The following is a 15,859-nucleotide window of genomic DNA, read 5'->3' on the forward strand; positions in this document are numbered from 1 at the left end:
CTGAGTCAAACCAGCTAGAACACCTGAACTGTTTTTCAACTAGGCCTGACTTTTGGACTTCCATATTTGTCCCCGAATTGTCCAATTTTAGCAAGAACCTTGCTAAATCAGTTTAATCAGAATCCCAACTTTCAATATCTGATCACCCTCAATTTTTGACCAGGTTTCTGTGCCCCGAGATGTCCTAGGTGATGTCTGATCATCCTGTCCCACCTTCAGCCAGAATTGTGTTAGGTCAGTTTAACCAGAATCCCCTCTTACTCCTGATGCTTCTTCTTAATAATGTTTCTTTTTTTTGCTTTTTTTAAAAAAAGGGGTGGCATTGGTTAATAAAATTACAGTTTTCATGTATACAATTCTATAGCACATCATCTGTATATTGTGTGTTCATCACCCCAAGTCAAATCTCCTTCCATCACCATTTATAACCCCTTTACCTTCTTCTACCTCCCAAGACCCCTTTTCCTCCAGGAATCACTATACTGTTGTCTGTGTCAATGAGTTGTGGGGTTTTTCTGTTTGTGTTTTTTATTTGTTTGTTTGTGTTTTGCTTAATTCCTTCACCTTTTTTCACCCAGCTCCCAACTACTGATTCCCACCCTGTTCCTTGGCTATAAATTCCCACTTGACCAATCTCTCTTCCCCATTATAAAATGCCATTGCAGGGGTTCCTACACCAGCAGAGTGAACCTTTTGAATAAAGTCTTCTTTACCAAGTGCTTTAGCAGATGTTATTTAGGGGTTTTTTTGTTTGTTTTTCTTTAATGTCTGGAACAGTTCTCAAATTGCAGTCTATGAACAAACAACATTAGCATCACTGAGGGCCTTGTTATAAATGCAGATTCCCAGGTCCTGTTTTAGACCTGCAGAATCAGAAACTATGGGAGCGGTCAGCAGTCTGTGTTTTCAAATGTCTGAAGGTGATTCTGAGAGCTACAATTTGAGAATCACTGGCCTACAGTTGCTTTATAGCAATTTAGAAAAGAAAGAAACCCCAGCTTAAAGCTCATGGTTTACAAATGAGAGATTTGTTTATGCAATCACTTATTATTTTTAGCAGATATAGATTATAAGCAGAATCACTGCAAAACATTATGCTATTTACACGATTGTGGGAGAGAGTCCTAACCGTGGTCCTGGCTAAATAAGGATTTAACCATCTAATGAGAGAGACAGTAATGAAGACAAGTGATACACAAAAGTAAATGAAGGGGAAGAAAGAAGGGAAGTTTGCCAAGTGTGTGATGAATGTAGAAGGAGTTACTCTGGAGGTTTCAAAATAGAGAATTACAACTCTGATGAATGTCAGCTTCGCTTTTTCATTTCAGCAGTCACCCTGCTGGGGGAAGGGAAGTGGAAATGCTGGCCATGACGCTCCATTCCAGCAGCATGCTGATTACACAAAGCTCCACTAGAGAACAGACCAGGAGGGAGTTCTGAACTCCTTTCTTATAATCTCCATTGATGATGGTTCTTTACCTTGCTTACAAATGTCTGTCTTTACCCTAGACCTCCCTGTGTAATTCCTTCGGTGACATTACAGAAGAGAATCAGGAAGAAGACAGGGAAGGAAAGGGGAAAGGAAGAGGAGAAGTTTTATCGAATCAGATTCCAAAGCTAAAGGAAAACAAAGATGTTTTTGTTTTGTTTTTCCTTAATGACAGGCTTGCTTTATGGGTGTGCATCCTGTGTAGTAACATGGGACCCGGTGCTTAGAAATGGCCCATTCTCAGTTTAATGCCCTTTTGAATTGTTAAATGATTTTTGAGCAAGGAGCTCCACACTTCATTTTGCGTTGGGGCACATGACTTGGTAGCTGATCTGCTTAGTAACTGGCTGATAATGCTGATTCAGTATGATGTCACCCATGGACTAGAAAGGTCCTATCATAGGTGAATGTTTGGACAATAATCAATGTTGACATTTAGCAGACAAAGGCATCAATAAATGTATTTGTCATTCATAAACAAGGACAATAAAGTGTACTTGACTTATGTTAAGCTGGGCTTGACACTGTAACGTTTGATCTGTAGTCTCAAGGCACTGGCATAAGGCCTCAATGAACTTATTAGGTATAATTTCATTCATTCATATATTCAGTTATTTATTCTCCAGCTACTTATTGAGCTGCTAATGTACCATACATTTTGCTTTGCACTGGGGATGTGATGGTAATCAATAGCTCATTCAGTTCTTAACTGCCCAGAGCTCACTCTCTAATAGGAGAAAAGAATAATTATTGAATGTTACAAATGATTGTATTCACCATGATAAGTTCTCTGAAGAAAGGAACTTGATTCTGTTGTAGTTATATAAGGGTCTTGACCTAACAACTAGGAGAGGGGCAAGTAGGAACAGGGTTTGGAAGGGCGTCAGAGAAATTTCCTAGATGAGGTAAGGCTTGAGGTGAAATTAGGAAAAAATGATTAAATGCCCTTTACTCCAGTGACTTTTACAGGAAATCATTTTGTGTGTTGTCAGGTGACTTAAATCATGCCCTCCTAGCACCTAATTGGCCAAGCATTTCCATTATTTCTGATATCTGTACTACCACAATAGACCCCTAATATATCAGACATATTGTACATTTATGTATAAATGTATTTTGTTGTACTAAGAACATATTGCTCATGTTCTAGGTCATTGAAATAAAGCAAAACATACTTTGACCACCACAAAATATCAAAGATTACAGCTATCTAGTTCCTGTGAATGTATTTTAATTCTTTTCCTTGCCAGTTTTTTTCTTAAACTTCTCAGCACTAGTAAAACGGCAACTATTATTGAATTACTTGTTAATTTTTTGTTATCAGACCATATTTTAGGAAAATCCTGGGGGGAAAATTTGGAGTAATGAATTCCTTAATATAGTAAGCTATGCCATTGATATATATATATATATATATATATATATATATATATATACACACACACACACACACATACACACCAAGGTCTCTGTATCAAAATACCATTTGGTTTAAAAGTCAACAAGATTTATCAAGTACTTAGAATTTTTAAACATAATTTGATTCAGTAGTCATTTAAACCAAGAATCAAAATAAATGCACTCTGATTAGAAGAGTCTTATTTTTAGATAAAGATTTATATTTCATGAATTTCATTGTTTAATTGATATAGTAACTATTCAACTATATACAAGATCTCAAGCTAAGTATAGTTGCTTAACATTTTTGCATTTCTTATCCTAACTCAACTAAAAGTCTTTGCCAAAAATACACAATCAAAAGCAAATTTAAGTAATTTGTTTAGATAATTAGCAGTTCAATTACTGTCTAGTTTAATATATTAAATGTATATTTAAGAAGCAAAATAAATAAAATCATGAGAATGATCATTTGTGGAATTCTAAGTTGGTTTCTATAAATATGGCTTCAGAAGTAGAAATTTTTTAAGTGTATCCATTATCAACTTTATTTTTAGCATTACCTAGTGTAGTAAAATAATATTTCCCTAACAAAAGAAGTGATCAATATTTAAGAAAACATTATTTAACAAAATAAATAAACTAAATGTAAAATTCCAAACAGTGGGAAAGATTTAAGATGCAGAATTATCAGTGACTGTCAATGTTATCTCATAGCAAATAACATTATAATAATACTAAAACTTTTAAATGTGTTTATATAGACACGATATTTAGAGTATCTTATTCATCCAAGTATGTTTAAACTTTTTTATTACTTTTTAAGAAAGAATTCCCTTTTCTATCTTAAGCCTGAGTTTGCCTTCTCTCTTACATATCCCTTTGTAAATCTTCCAGACCTATTTGACATTTTTTAATAAGTTCATTCTCACTCCAATATGAATCAGTCTAGAATTCAGTGGTTCTCAACCTGTGGGTCGCGACCCCTTTGGGGGTCGAACAACCCTTTCACAGGGTGGCCTAAGACCATCGGAAAACACATATATAATTACATATTGTTTTTGTGATTAATCACTATGCTTTAATTATGTTCAATTTGTAACAATGAAATTGGGGGTCACCACAACATGAGGAACTGTATTAAAGGGTTGCAGCATTAGGAAGGTTGAGAACCACTGGTCTAGATGTTTTCAGCTCCTTATATCTTGCACTGAGGTTTGGAGAAACTAGTATCAAGGAGAGAAGGTCTGAATTGAGGAAGACATGCAGGGGCCTACAAGAAATGGGCACAAAACTGACTTTGAATCAAAGTCACAGGATAGAGAGGTCTCCAACATTGGCCACATCACTGGAGACTTCTGGTCCGGGTTTGGGACAGGTAGTTGTCACCACAACAATGAACCCTTTCCTACCGTAAAACCGAGATGGAGGATAAAGTGGACTAGGTTAAAATATGACTTTATAATTCACTGTTTAACATTTTTCATGAAGTTCTATATTCATTCTGGTGTCTTTGTCTCTCTGATTAGCCTAATATCAATAATTTTCATATATTTTTTAATGGAGAAAATTATACATGAATAGAAGTCATTGAAAACCACATACAGATCAGAAAATATAAAATTTTTAAATTAACAATATTGATGAAGTTATGTGAACCCATATGCATTGTGTGGATGCATTTAAATTAAGCACAGTATACAGTCATAGATAAATGGCTATGAATATCATAAAGAGAGGTATATTAATTACTATAAATTTGAAAATCTTTATCATGATATTATTATCTTTTATTCTTTGTATTCTTATTAGCTTGCAGTCCATAGTGCAGGTATGATTGTGCCCATTACTGAAGCCAATATAAATAAATAATTTTTTATTTACATGCAATCCCTCAAAAATATAATGTTGTTTATATGCAATCCCTCAATAATAAAATAATCAAATTAAATAAAAATAGTCAGGATAAATTTATGACCAATGGCAAAAGAAATGAATTCAGATGATAATTTTTTAATGAGTGTTAATGCTTTCCAATTAGAAGACCTTGATGTACAATGCTCTTGCTGTGAAATATTTGGACTTTATTTTTTCCAGTGACCCCTACCACCCACCCATATGTACTTCAGAATCCTTGAAGGGTGATCTAGTTTAATAGCCAATATGCTGTTGTGTATTTTGGTTTGTTGGGTTTTTTTGTTTGTTTGTTTGTTTTTTTGAGAATAAAAGTTTCATCTAATTACAAGCTTTTTAATACGGTATTTGCTCATTTTTCTTTACTTAACCTACCATTCCTTGCTTGGGCCAAGGAGATGTGATGGTTTGCAAACAAATTGCTATAAGGAAAATATATGATATATTATTTCACTACACCTGTAAATTCTATTCTTATATTCAAATGAATTCAAATTTCTTGAGTAACAGCTCTTCATTTCAATATTGAATCTACTATTCCTAGTCATTCATATTTATTTACTTATTAGGTACACCTGACTTATTTATTTATTGTATAAATATTTCTTTAATGCCTTCTATATTCCAGGGACTATTTCTGGCCTCAGGGATATAGCAGTAAAGAAAATATACAGCCCTGACCAGTGTGGCTCAGTTGGTTAGCCATATACACGGAAAGGTTGGTGGTTCAATTCCCAGGCGGGGCACATGCCCAGGTCACAGTCTCGATGTGGTATTCAGGAGGCAGCTGATCAATGTTTCACATTCACATCAATTCCTCTCTCTCTGTCTCTCCCTTCCTCTCTCTAAAAATCCTTAAAAATATACAAAGTCTTTGTTCTCAAGAAATTTGCATACAGTGAAGGGGGAAAAGATAGAAGTAAATAAGCAAGCAGATGATACTGCAGATGGTGATGAGTGCTATCGGTAAAAATAAAGCAGAGTGAGGAGGTGTGGTGGGCAGAAGAATGGCATCCAAAGATGTCCACACCTCAATCCTTGAAATCTGTGAATATATCACCTTACATAGCAAGAAGCACTTTGCAGATGTGATTAAGTTAAGGATCTTGAGATGAAGAGTTTATCCTGCACAGTCTGGCAGACTCATTATTATCACATGAGTCTTTAAAAGCAGAAAATATTTCAGCTCAAAAAGAAATGTGCAAACAGCACCAGTGAGATGACAGCATAAGAAGGACTCGACCCACGGTTATGACTTTGAACATGGATGAGAAAAAGGGTGCGATCAGTCTCTAAAAGGTAAGAAAACACAAGGGAACGGATTCTCCCTCCCACCCCCCAGAAATGCAGCCTTTCCATCACCTTGATTTTATTCTTGGAAGACCCCAGGGGTGTCCGAATTCTGATCTGCAGAACTGTAAGATAATGAATTTGTGTGGTTTAAGTCACCAAATTTGAAGTAATTTGTTGTAGCAGTGAAAGAAAACTAATACAGGAGATCAAGAGACACTGGTCAGTAAGTGCCTTTCTGCACACACTGTTGGAGAAACACTCTTTTTGAAGATGTGATGCTTGAGTAGAGTTGGATGAAGCTACAAAGCCAGCCATCTGCCTACAAGGGGGAAAAACACGCTCCAGGTAGAGGAAACAGCAAGCAAATGCCCTGAGGCAGAGACATGCTCAATTGTTTGAGGAAAAGCAAGGAAACCATCAGGGCTGAAAAACAGTAAATCAAGAACAGAGGATTATGTAATGTGGTGAGTACTGGCTTCAATCAGCCAGACACACTGGGACTGGTGACATCCTAGCATTTCATTCTGACTGAGATAGGGGGCTCTTGCACATTAGGAATAGAGGAAAAATATCTGATTTTGATTTTAAATGGGTCACTTTGATACCCTATGGAGAACAGACTGTAGGAATGTCAAGAGTAGGAGTGGACAAGCTGGGAGACAAACAAAAAATCTTGTTCAAATAAAAGATGATATTATGTAGGGATTGGAAAGAAACATATTTTTGATATATTTTCAAGATAAATACAATAGTGTTTGCTGATAGATTAAATATTAGTGTTAGGAAAAAGGAAAGGTGGATGATTCCATCAGCAAAATGAGGTTGCCATACTGAGACGAGGAGAAAAACAGGTTTGGGCCAACCAAAATAATGACAAATACTGATTTTGTAATTCTAAAACGTTTCTTACATTTTCACACCTCACATGAGTTGAATGTATCTGTCTTTTAGCCTACCTTCAACAACACCCATTACTATTATTGTTTGCATTAACTAAGAGTTTTAAGAATATTGCTGCAGAAGAGACTATTGGTATTTTCGAGCTTGATGCACCGCTTCTGTGCTGCTCACAGGAAGTTCATATCTTCAGTGTTTTTCTGCTTCCCCATCTTCCTAACCGCCCTGTAAAATATACATTTTTCACTTGAGTAGTTTCTAGTCAATGCTTTTTTAGATAAAACCTAATATGAAAATCTAAATAAGAATGATATTTTGAATGGATATGCAAATTTATTGAGATGAGATTTCAGTATTATAAAAGTTCTGCTCTTGGATTTTCCTAGTGCTGGCAATTGCTTCCTAGGTGTGAGAAGGAGCACTTCTGGCCTATTAGGTGATAGGTATCAAACATTAAACATAATGACTATGGTTTTCATTAATTAGAAAATGTCAGCATTAGATAAGTGAAAAACACTGTACTAGGAATGAGGCCTAAGTTTACACACTTATTAAATTGAAAAGTGAGTTATAATAAAGTAAAAGATAATTTGCATGTAATTAAAACATTTTAAAAAATTGCCATCTTGCTTTTCCTCCCTGGCTGCTTGAAGATCAGCTGCCATCATCGACAACACAGTGACTAGTCAGACCAGGAAGTTCATGATCAACAGACTACTTCAGCAGAAACAAATGGTCATTGAATCCCTTCACCCTGGGAAAGCAACAGTACCCAAGACAGAAATATGGGGAAAACTAGCCAAAATGTGTAAGACCACATCAGGTGTCATCTTTGTATTTGGATTCAGAACTCATTTTGGTGGTGGCCTGACAACTGCTTTTGACAAGATTGATGATTCCTTGGATTGTGCAAAGAAAAATGAACCCAAACATAGACTAGCAAGACATGGCCAGTATGAGAAGAAGACCCCAATACAAGAGCAGAATGAAGAAAGTCAGGGGTACTGCAAAGGCCATTGTTGATGCTGTCCAAAAGAAAGAGTAAAGATTCGTCAGCAACTTTGTCTGTTGTGATTGTGCAGACTTTTCATGAGTGGATTAATAAACTAGAAACTTTCATGTGAAAAAAAACCTGCCATCTTGTTTAAAAGTACATCAGAATCATCAACTCTCTCTAAATCCCATGAAATATATAGATATAAACATATAGATATAAATTTATAAATTGTACATAAAGTAATATCTAGTTTAATGTAACTTAAATGTGTAGATCTTTTACTATAGCAAAATAGTATTTTTTAAAATACATGAGGATATGTTTTCATTGATTTTTAGAGAGAGAGGAAGGGAGAGGAAGAAAGAGAGAGAGAGAGGCATCAATATGAGAGAGAAAGATCTATTGGTTGCCTCCCCTGTGTGCCCCGACTGGGGATCAAACCCACAACCTAGGTATATGCTCTGACCAGGAAAGGAACTCACAAAGGTGTACAGGATGACATTCTAATCAACTGAGCCACCCAGCAGGGCACAAAGTAGTATATTTAAACATGTACTGATCAACATAAACTCAAAATTACTGAGAAAATAATTTTGATGGTGTTAAAGGAAAAAAAAAAACACAACAAAAAACACCCTCAGGCCCAAAATAGTGTCACTCATACTAAAAGCCCCTGATACCAAACCTAATTTAATACCTGATCTAATTGCAGTTTCAACCTCTCCCAGAAACATAATCAGTTTGGGAATTTTCTGGTCAAGCACCAATAAAATAATTTGTCCCATGGGACCTCACCATCCCTCAGAGAAAAAAGAGGCAATCTGCATTGTAAAAACCCTCCTCATATGCTTCACCCCTAAAAAACATGTCTGGATCCAAGAATAATCCTGTCTTTTTTTTTTTGGTAATAGCTCCCTTACCCCGCCCTTCTTTCTATAAAAGCCTTAACCTTCTAGTTGCTAGATGGGATGCTGTCCAATTCATAAATTGTTTAGTAAAGCCAATTAGATATTCAAATTTACTTAGTTGAAATTTGTGTTTTAATAATGGCTATACAATTATGTTGATTAAACATTTAGGAATGACCATCTAGAATCTAAAGTAATTCTGATACCACTGTAATTAGCTAGTTATTAATATTAGGAAAGGAGCAAAGGAAAGGCCAGACATTATAGGCATGTTCCCTGAGGGGGAGGGATCCAACAAAGGGAAAATGGATGCATGCACAGGAAAGTTGGGATGACATAGGAAGGTACCTGCCAATCACACCTGGGCACAGAGGCTCTTGACCAGAGTAGGCATGGCAACGGCAAGTGTGCGGAGATTCGCGAAATATAACTGCCTGAACAAATAGCTTACTCTCGAGGTTTTTCTTGGTCCCTCTTGGCTCGTGGCTCAGGCTTGGCGTCCTAGCATTCTCCTGCGTGGCCCAGGGTCATGTGGACCTCCACGCACAATGGACTAGTGGGGTGCAGCTGCCTGATGCTGGACTGGACCCAGTTCCAACAAGGAACGGAAACTCTGGACACTGGCTCTGATTTTAGCTCTATTGAAACCCCAGCTACACTTCTTCTATGACTAGACCAAGGGAAATGGAACTTCGGAAACCCAGGGGTGTAATTCCACGGAAGGCAAGTTTTCTACCATATCACATCCTCCCTTGTGAGCCTCTGAAAATTCCTTTTCTCAGGATAGCACCAGGACCCCACTCCCACTAGCAATGGGGAAGACAAGGCATATTTTTCTCTGGTAACAATAGTAAGAATTTAGAAATTCTTAAATTTTAAAAAAATATATAGCCTTCTTCTCTGCCTGAGCATGTGAACTTTCTGTGGCTACTTTATTTTCCTGCAAGATTCATTGTGTTAATGCTGACCTTTGATACTGACATGCAGGCATACACATCTGGGTGAAATCTTATAAATACACAGTGTGAAGAGCACAACATAGATATTTTTTTTAAAAAAAGGATATTCTAATAAGTAATAAATAGTTAATAATAAATATTAGTACAAGCTAAGCCATAACCTGGTTACTGAATTCATAATATAATAAAATATGCTGACTAATTTATTGCTAAATATAAAATGTCATTTATGCCAAAATTCCTCATTATGTCTCATAATAAAATGGATATTCTACTAAAATATTCAGAATTTTGAAAATAATAGTGCTAAATTACTATTCTGGTAATTAATTAAAATCATCTAAAATTTATTTATGCAGGATAGCTTCTGTTAACCTCATTATTTTAAAAAATTAATGTAAAATGTGATCAATTCCATGCAGTGTAGACCACAGTTTTATTCCTGTTAAGGTCATCAATAATCAGCATTTTTCCCCCCTGCACAAATAGTTGGGCAATGTCAAAATAAAAATGTTCAGTTTTCTTTCCAAATATTTAATTAATGAAGTTCAGTATAGGTCTTTTTTTTTTCTCCTCTCACCAAATTAAATTACAAAGTTCCTAATTTATTCTGTGCTTTTGTTATAAGGCCTTTAAGTTATAAGTTAAATCACCACTTTTCATATCTTCGTATTTGTTTCTCATTTGAATTCAACAAAATATTATATTTCTGATGTCTCATAGCAAACATTTGAGAAAGGACTAATTGTGATATTTAACAGTGTTCTCTGATTCCTGCATGATTAACTTTTCTTCTATCTTTTAGTTGATGACTACATTATGTGACCTTTGTAGCATATTGGGTGGTAACTAACTCACTTAATCATGAAATCTTAGGTGTGTTGGAAGCTTGTGAGTAAGCCTCTCCAAAATCATTGCTTGACAGTTGAGTAAGCTGAGTCAGAACAATATTAATTCTTGCATGGCCGGTGTGGCTCAGCAGTTGAAGTTAGACTCAGGAACCAAGAGGTTCATTCCTGGTGAGGGGACATGTGAGGTTTGTGGCTTTATTCCCTGTAGGGGGGTGTGCAGGAGGCAGCCGATCAATGATTCTCTCTCATAAACTGATTTTCTCTCTCTCTCTCTCTCTCTCTCTCTCTCTCTCTCTCTCTCTCTCCCTTCTCTCTCTCTAAAATTCAGTAAAAACATATTAAAAAAAGAAAAATATCCATCCTTGCTTGATATTAAAATGCTCATTTTTAGCAAATTTGGGGCCTATCAAATAACTGGATACTTAAGTATTTATTTACTCTTGTGCATCCTGTCACAGTATTAAATTTAAGAAAGTAAATATTCACATTCCAACGTCACTCCCCAAGGTTAGGGTACCAACCTATGGCTGAAGGATGGAATTAATGGGGCAGTGGAAAACAAACCAATGACCTCAGTTGTTTTGTTTTGATATTCTGCATCCTCACCTATTGAAAACGTAGTTTTTAATTCCCTCTGCAGAATTATTGCTGCCTTATAGGCTATAACTTATTTGACAAAGATTAAGGCAAATAGGTCAATATAGCTATAGACTAGGAAGAAGATTTTATCATGATAATTCTTTCCTGAAATAGAGTTTCAAAATGTTATTTTTGGTACAGGGTATGTTTTAGTTCCCCGAAGAAATTTTTATAGCCTTGTCCACAAAAAGTACAGTAGAGCATAGAATAATAAGTCCATAAAGAAACAGAAATAATTATAGCATTTAGCTTAAGGTGATTTCTGAAAAAAATGAACACACAAACAACAATAGCAAATGAAGAGTTTGAGAGGCAAGCGACCTATATTTTTCATGTTAAAGTGAAAAGCAGCTGAGGATTTTAGATTCCAGTTCCTTTGCTTTCATGGCTTCCCCAAAAAATCTCATCCAAATCTAGGTTCTGAAAATGTCTAATTTGTGTTACTGAAAGAGGTCAGAACTATAATGAAGACCTGTGGGAGATGATTAGCTCAAGCGTTAGCGGTTTGGGTATGTTTGTTTGTTTGTTTTCCCTATGTTTCAGTTTTTTAAAAGTCCACACAGAGATAAGAATTAAAAAGACTTACATGAGCCCTAACCGGTTTGGCTCAGTGGATAGAGCGTTGGCCTGCAGACTGAAGAGTCCCAGGTTCGATTCCGGTCAAGGGCATGTACCTTGGTTGTGGGCACATCCCCGGTAGGAGGCGTGCAAGAGGCAGCTGATCAATGTTTCTCTCTCATCAATGTTTCTAACTCTCTATCCCTTTCCCTTCCACTCTGTAAAAAAATCAATAAAATATATTTTTTAAAAAAGACTTACATGAAGCTGTTACTCAGTACCATAGTCTTATAGCAGAACCATTTTCAAGAATAGAGTTATTTCTGATGCTTGTGCACTCAATATCATAATAAAAGTACTACTCATTATACTGAAGGGTTAATATTAATAAAACTTAAATAATTTGTTTTCAATAAAATTTTAATAAAGGCAATTTGGAAAGTGCTCCATATGCATGCCTTCAGGAAAAATTTCTTCTAAGATAATTTCCTCCAAATATTGTTTCAGTTATAGAACATTACAGGAAAAAATTGTGCTATAAATTTATCACCATCTGACATCTTATATTTTTTCCCCTCACTTGCATTTTCATTACTGGTCAATTATAAATGTAAAACTGCCAAACAATCACTCACTCATGTAATGACACTTCTGGGGGACTGAAGAAACTATATAAAATAACACAGTATGTATAAAATGTTGTGTGATATGAAGCCATGTTCTGCTGCTTTAAAATATATTAGCTTTTGCACTTGTGGCTGTATCAAAAAAACAGTACAACTACTTGAAGTTTTTAAAAAATGTAGTCAAATTTTTTTCAACATGTCAAATAATATTTTTGACAGCACTTAGAAAACTCTACTGATTTTTTGTCCTGAGTTAACCTAATTTTTATTTAATGCAGGCATTGACTAGGTCTATCCAGAGGAATAGTCATGGTTTCATTTAGAAAAATCTATTCTAAATGAAGCATTTATGTTTCTTTGTTGCTTAATCGATAATGTCTAAACTGTGATACATTTGTTTGGGAGGTAAGAGATTAATCTCAGTGTATTCATAGAGCTAAGTATGCTATGTAGAGACTTTTATATTATTTTTTCATGTTTCTTGTTTTCTCTCATCTTGGGATGAGTGATAATAATGTAATGGTGGTGGTTAGAATTTATCTTGTCAATGAGAAAACAAGTGAAAAATTTCATCATATTACTTTCCATTCGAATATGTGTGCTTATGTTATGGTTCGATCACTCAGTGGCCATGCGACACTGTGCAACTGACTTAAACTCTCTCTCCACATGTTTCTTCATCTGTAAAATAGAAAAAAGCACTATCTCTTTCTGTATTACTTTTACTATTGTTAATACTCTAAAAATACATTAGATGCTACGGAAAACTGTTTGGTGTTTACTCAGAAACTTAAAATAAGAACTATCGTATGATTCAACAATTCCACTTTGGGGTATATATTCAAAAGAATTAAAATCAGGATATTGAAGTGATATCAGCATTCCCATATTCGTTACAGCAATATACACAGTAGCCAAGATGTCCTAAATGTCCATCACAGATGAATGGATTATAAAAATGGATATACACACAATGGAATAGTATTCTGCCTTAAAAAAAGCAGAAAAGTCTGCAATATACAACACCACAGATGAACCAGGAGGACATTATGGTAAGTGAAATAAGCCAGTCAGAAAAAAAGAAGTACTTCTGTGAGGTGCCTCAGTTAGTCAAATCCAGGGACTCACATGTAGATTGGTGTATGCCAGGGACAGGGGAGGGGAAAATTGGGAGTTTCCAATCAACAAGCATGAAGTTTCAGTAATGCAAGATGGATGAGCTCTATGGATATGCTGTACAATATTGTATATACTGTCAACAACAATCTATTATACACTTAAGAATTTGTTAAGAGGATAAATCTCATGCTAAGTATTTTTTAATTTAAATTCTTTATTGTTTAAAGTATTACATGTCTCCTTTTTTCCCCATTGCCCTCTTCCCAGCTGCTCCCACCCCCTACCACATGCCCTCACCCCCCTACGTGCTAAGTATTTATCCATTTACTTAACTTTATATTTGTCCACAGGTTATAATTCCTCACTGTGAGAGGATTTGTTTGGTACCAGCTGATACTAAACTGTGTTCTATTACTGAATTAGAGCCTCCTATTGACATCATATTTAAAATACTAACAACTATTGAGATTATGATAATAATAATGATGACTCTTTAATTGTAGTGAGTCCTTAAATTTGGAAATTCATTTTAAATTATTAAATTTTTATGCAAATTATACACACAAACTTACATATGTATTCACATATACACACACGTACTCATCTTTAGAAATGAAATTTCATATAACTTCACTTGGAGGAAGTTCTGAAATCATTATATGCCATTTAATTTGCTCTGTTCAAAGTAAGTACAGCTGGTCTTTGCCTAATCATGCATCCTTAAACTATTCAAATTGTTTATTCCTTTAAGATCTAATTCAATTTCTATCTGCCAAATAGAGAATTCTTCAAAGACTGTTAACACTCACTGATATTTAAAACATGATTTAGCACTACTTTGCATACAGACTTGGCTTTCTCACTCTTTTAGTCATTCGTATACATTACTCATGCCACCGCAACTTGAGAGCAAAATTCTTTTGAGACAAGTACAAAGTTAAAGGCTATTTTTTAAATGGTTCATAGTGGTTGAAAGAGTTTACAATCTATACTCAAATAAATGTGAGTTGCAGTTTGACTTCACACTTGGCTGAGTGACTTTGAAATATTTCCTGGCCTCAGTTTCCCCTCTCAAAAATGTACTTGTGTTCTGTAGATTGTATATCAGTCTATGTTACTATTTTTCTAGAACCACATATTAATGTTGGAAACACTTCATTTTCAGTAATCTTTACTGATTGAGTGATGATTCTATTGTCTTTTTTAAAAAATATATTTTTATTATTTTTTTACAGAGAGGAAGGGAGAGGAATAGAGAGTTAGAAACATCGATTGGCTGCCTCCTGCATGCCCCCTATTGGAGATGTGCCCACAACCAAGGTACATGCCCTTGACCGGAATCGAACTTGGGACCCTTCAGTCCGCAGGCTGACGCTTTATCCACTGAGCCAAACAGGTTAGGGCTTGTCTTTTTCTGTGTTCTGAGTACCAAAACTAATTAGTTCTGTGTGCTTCGATTTATTGAAATACTTTCAACAAACAAATTTAACACCTTTTGAATAATATTCCCAAATGTATATCTCTGATATCAACAATAAGGATTATGTAGCTATTTTAAGACTTTCATAGGACACCAAATAGGATACAGCACCATGGCTGAAAAATTTCAACCTGAAATAAGATAGTGAGAAACAGAATTTCTGAAACTTTAAATGTGATTTGAAATGATCCCAGTTTTGTCCATTTTTTTTACTTTGCCTCAGCTCTCTGGATAAAATTCATATCTCTTAGTAATTAGCATTGGAAAATTTAGAAATATTCCTTGGGGGTCAGGAGGAAGGATGAAAAAAAAAGACTATTTTTTTAATAAAAAATAATTAGCCGGCTGGCATGGCTCAGTGGTTGAGCATCAGCCTATGAACCAGGAGGTCACAGTTTGATTTCCAGTTAGGGCATATACCCAGGTTGCAGGCTAGATCCCGAGAAGGGGGCATGTAGGAGCAGCCAATCAATGATTCTCTCTCATCATTGATGTTTCTATCTCTTTCTTCCTCTCCCTTCCTCTCTCTGAAATCAATATATATATATTTTTTTAATTTTAAAAATAATTAATTATTAGGCAAGCCTTTTAAATTGTGAAATCTCTATCATGATTAGATTAAAAACAGAGAAAAATGGGATGGTACTTAATTTAGCTTACCATAATAAGTTTATATATGATATGTTTTATTTCTAGACACTGAGTTACCCAGTATCTGAAAACTGTGAATT

The 15,859-nt window shown here is 35.3% G+C and overlaps 1 protein-coding gene across 1 annotated transcript; it reads left to right on the forward strand.

Moving 5' to 3' along the window:
- Positions 1 to 7,693: 7,693 nt before the first annotated feature.
- LOC308518115 (small ribosomal subunit protein eS24-like) lies at positions 7,694 to 8,014 on the forward strand (the record flags this gene model as incomplete). The annotated part of the gene is made up of 1 exon (XM_081089679.1): positions 7,694 to 8,014. The coding sequence occupies one exon, from the start codon at positions 7,694 to 7,696 to the stop codon at positions 8,012 to 8,014; it is 321 nt and encodes a 106-aa protein (XP_080945805.1).
- Between the last annotated feature and the right edge of the window lie 7,845 nt (positions 8,015 to 15,859).

Source organism: Myotis nattereri (genome assembly GCF_964212035.1).
Source record: "Myotis nattereri genome assembly, chromosome: 4".
Lineage (NCBI taxonomy): Eukaryota > Metazoa > Chordata > Mammalia > Chiroptera > Vespertilionidae > Myotis > Myotis nattereri.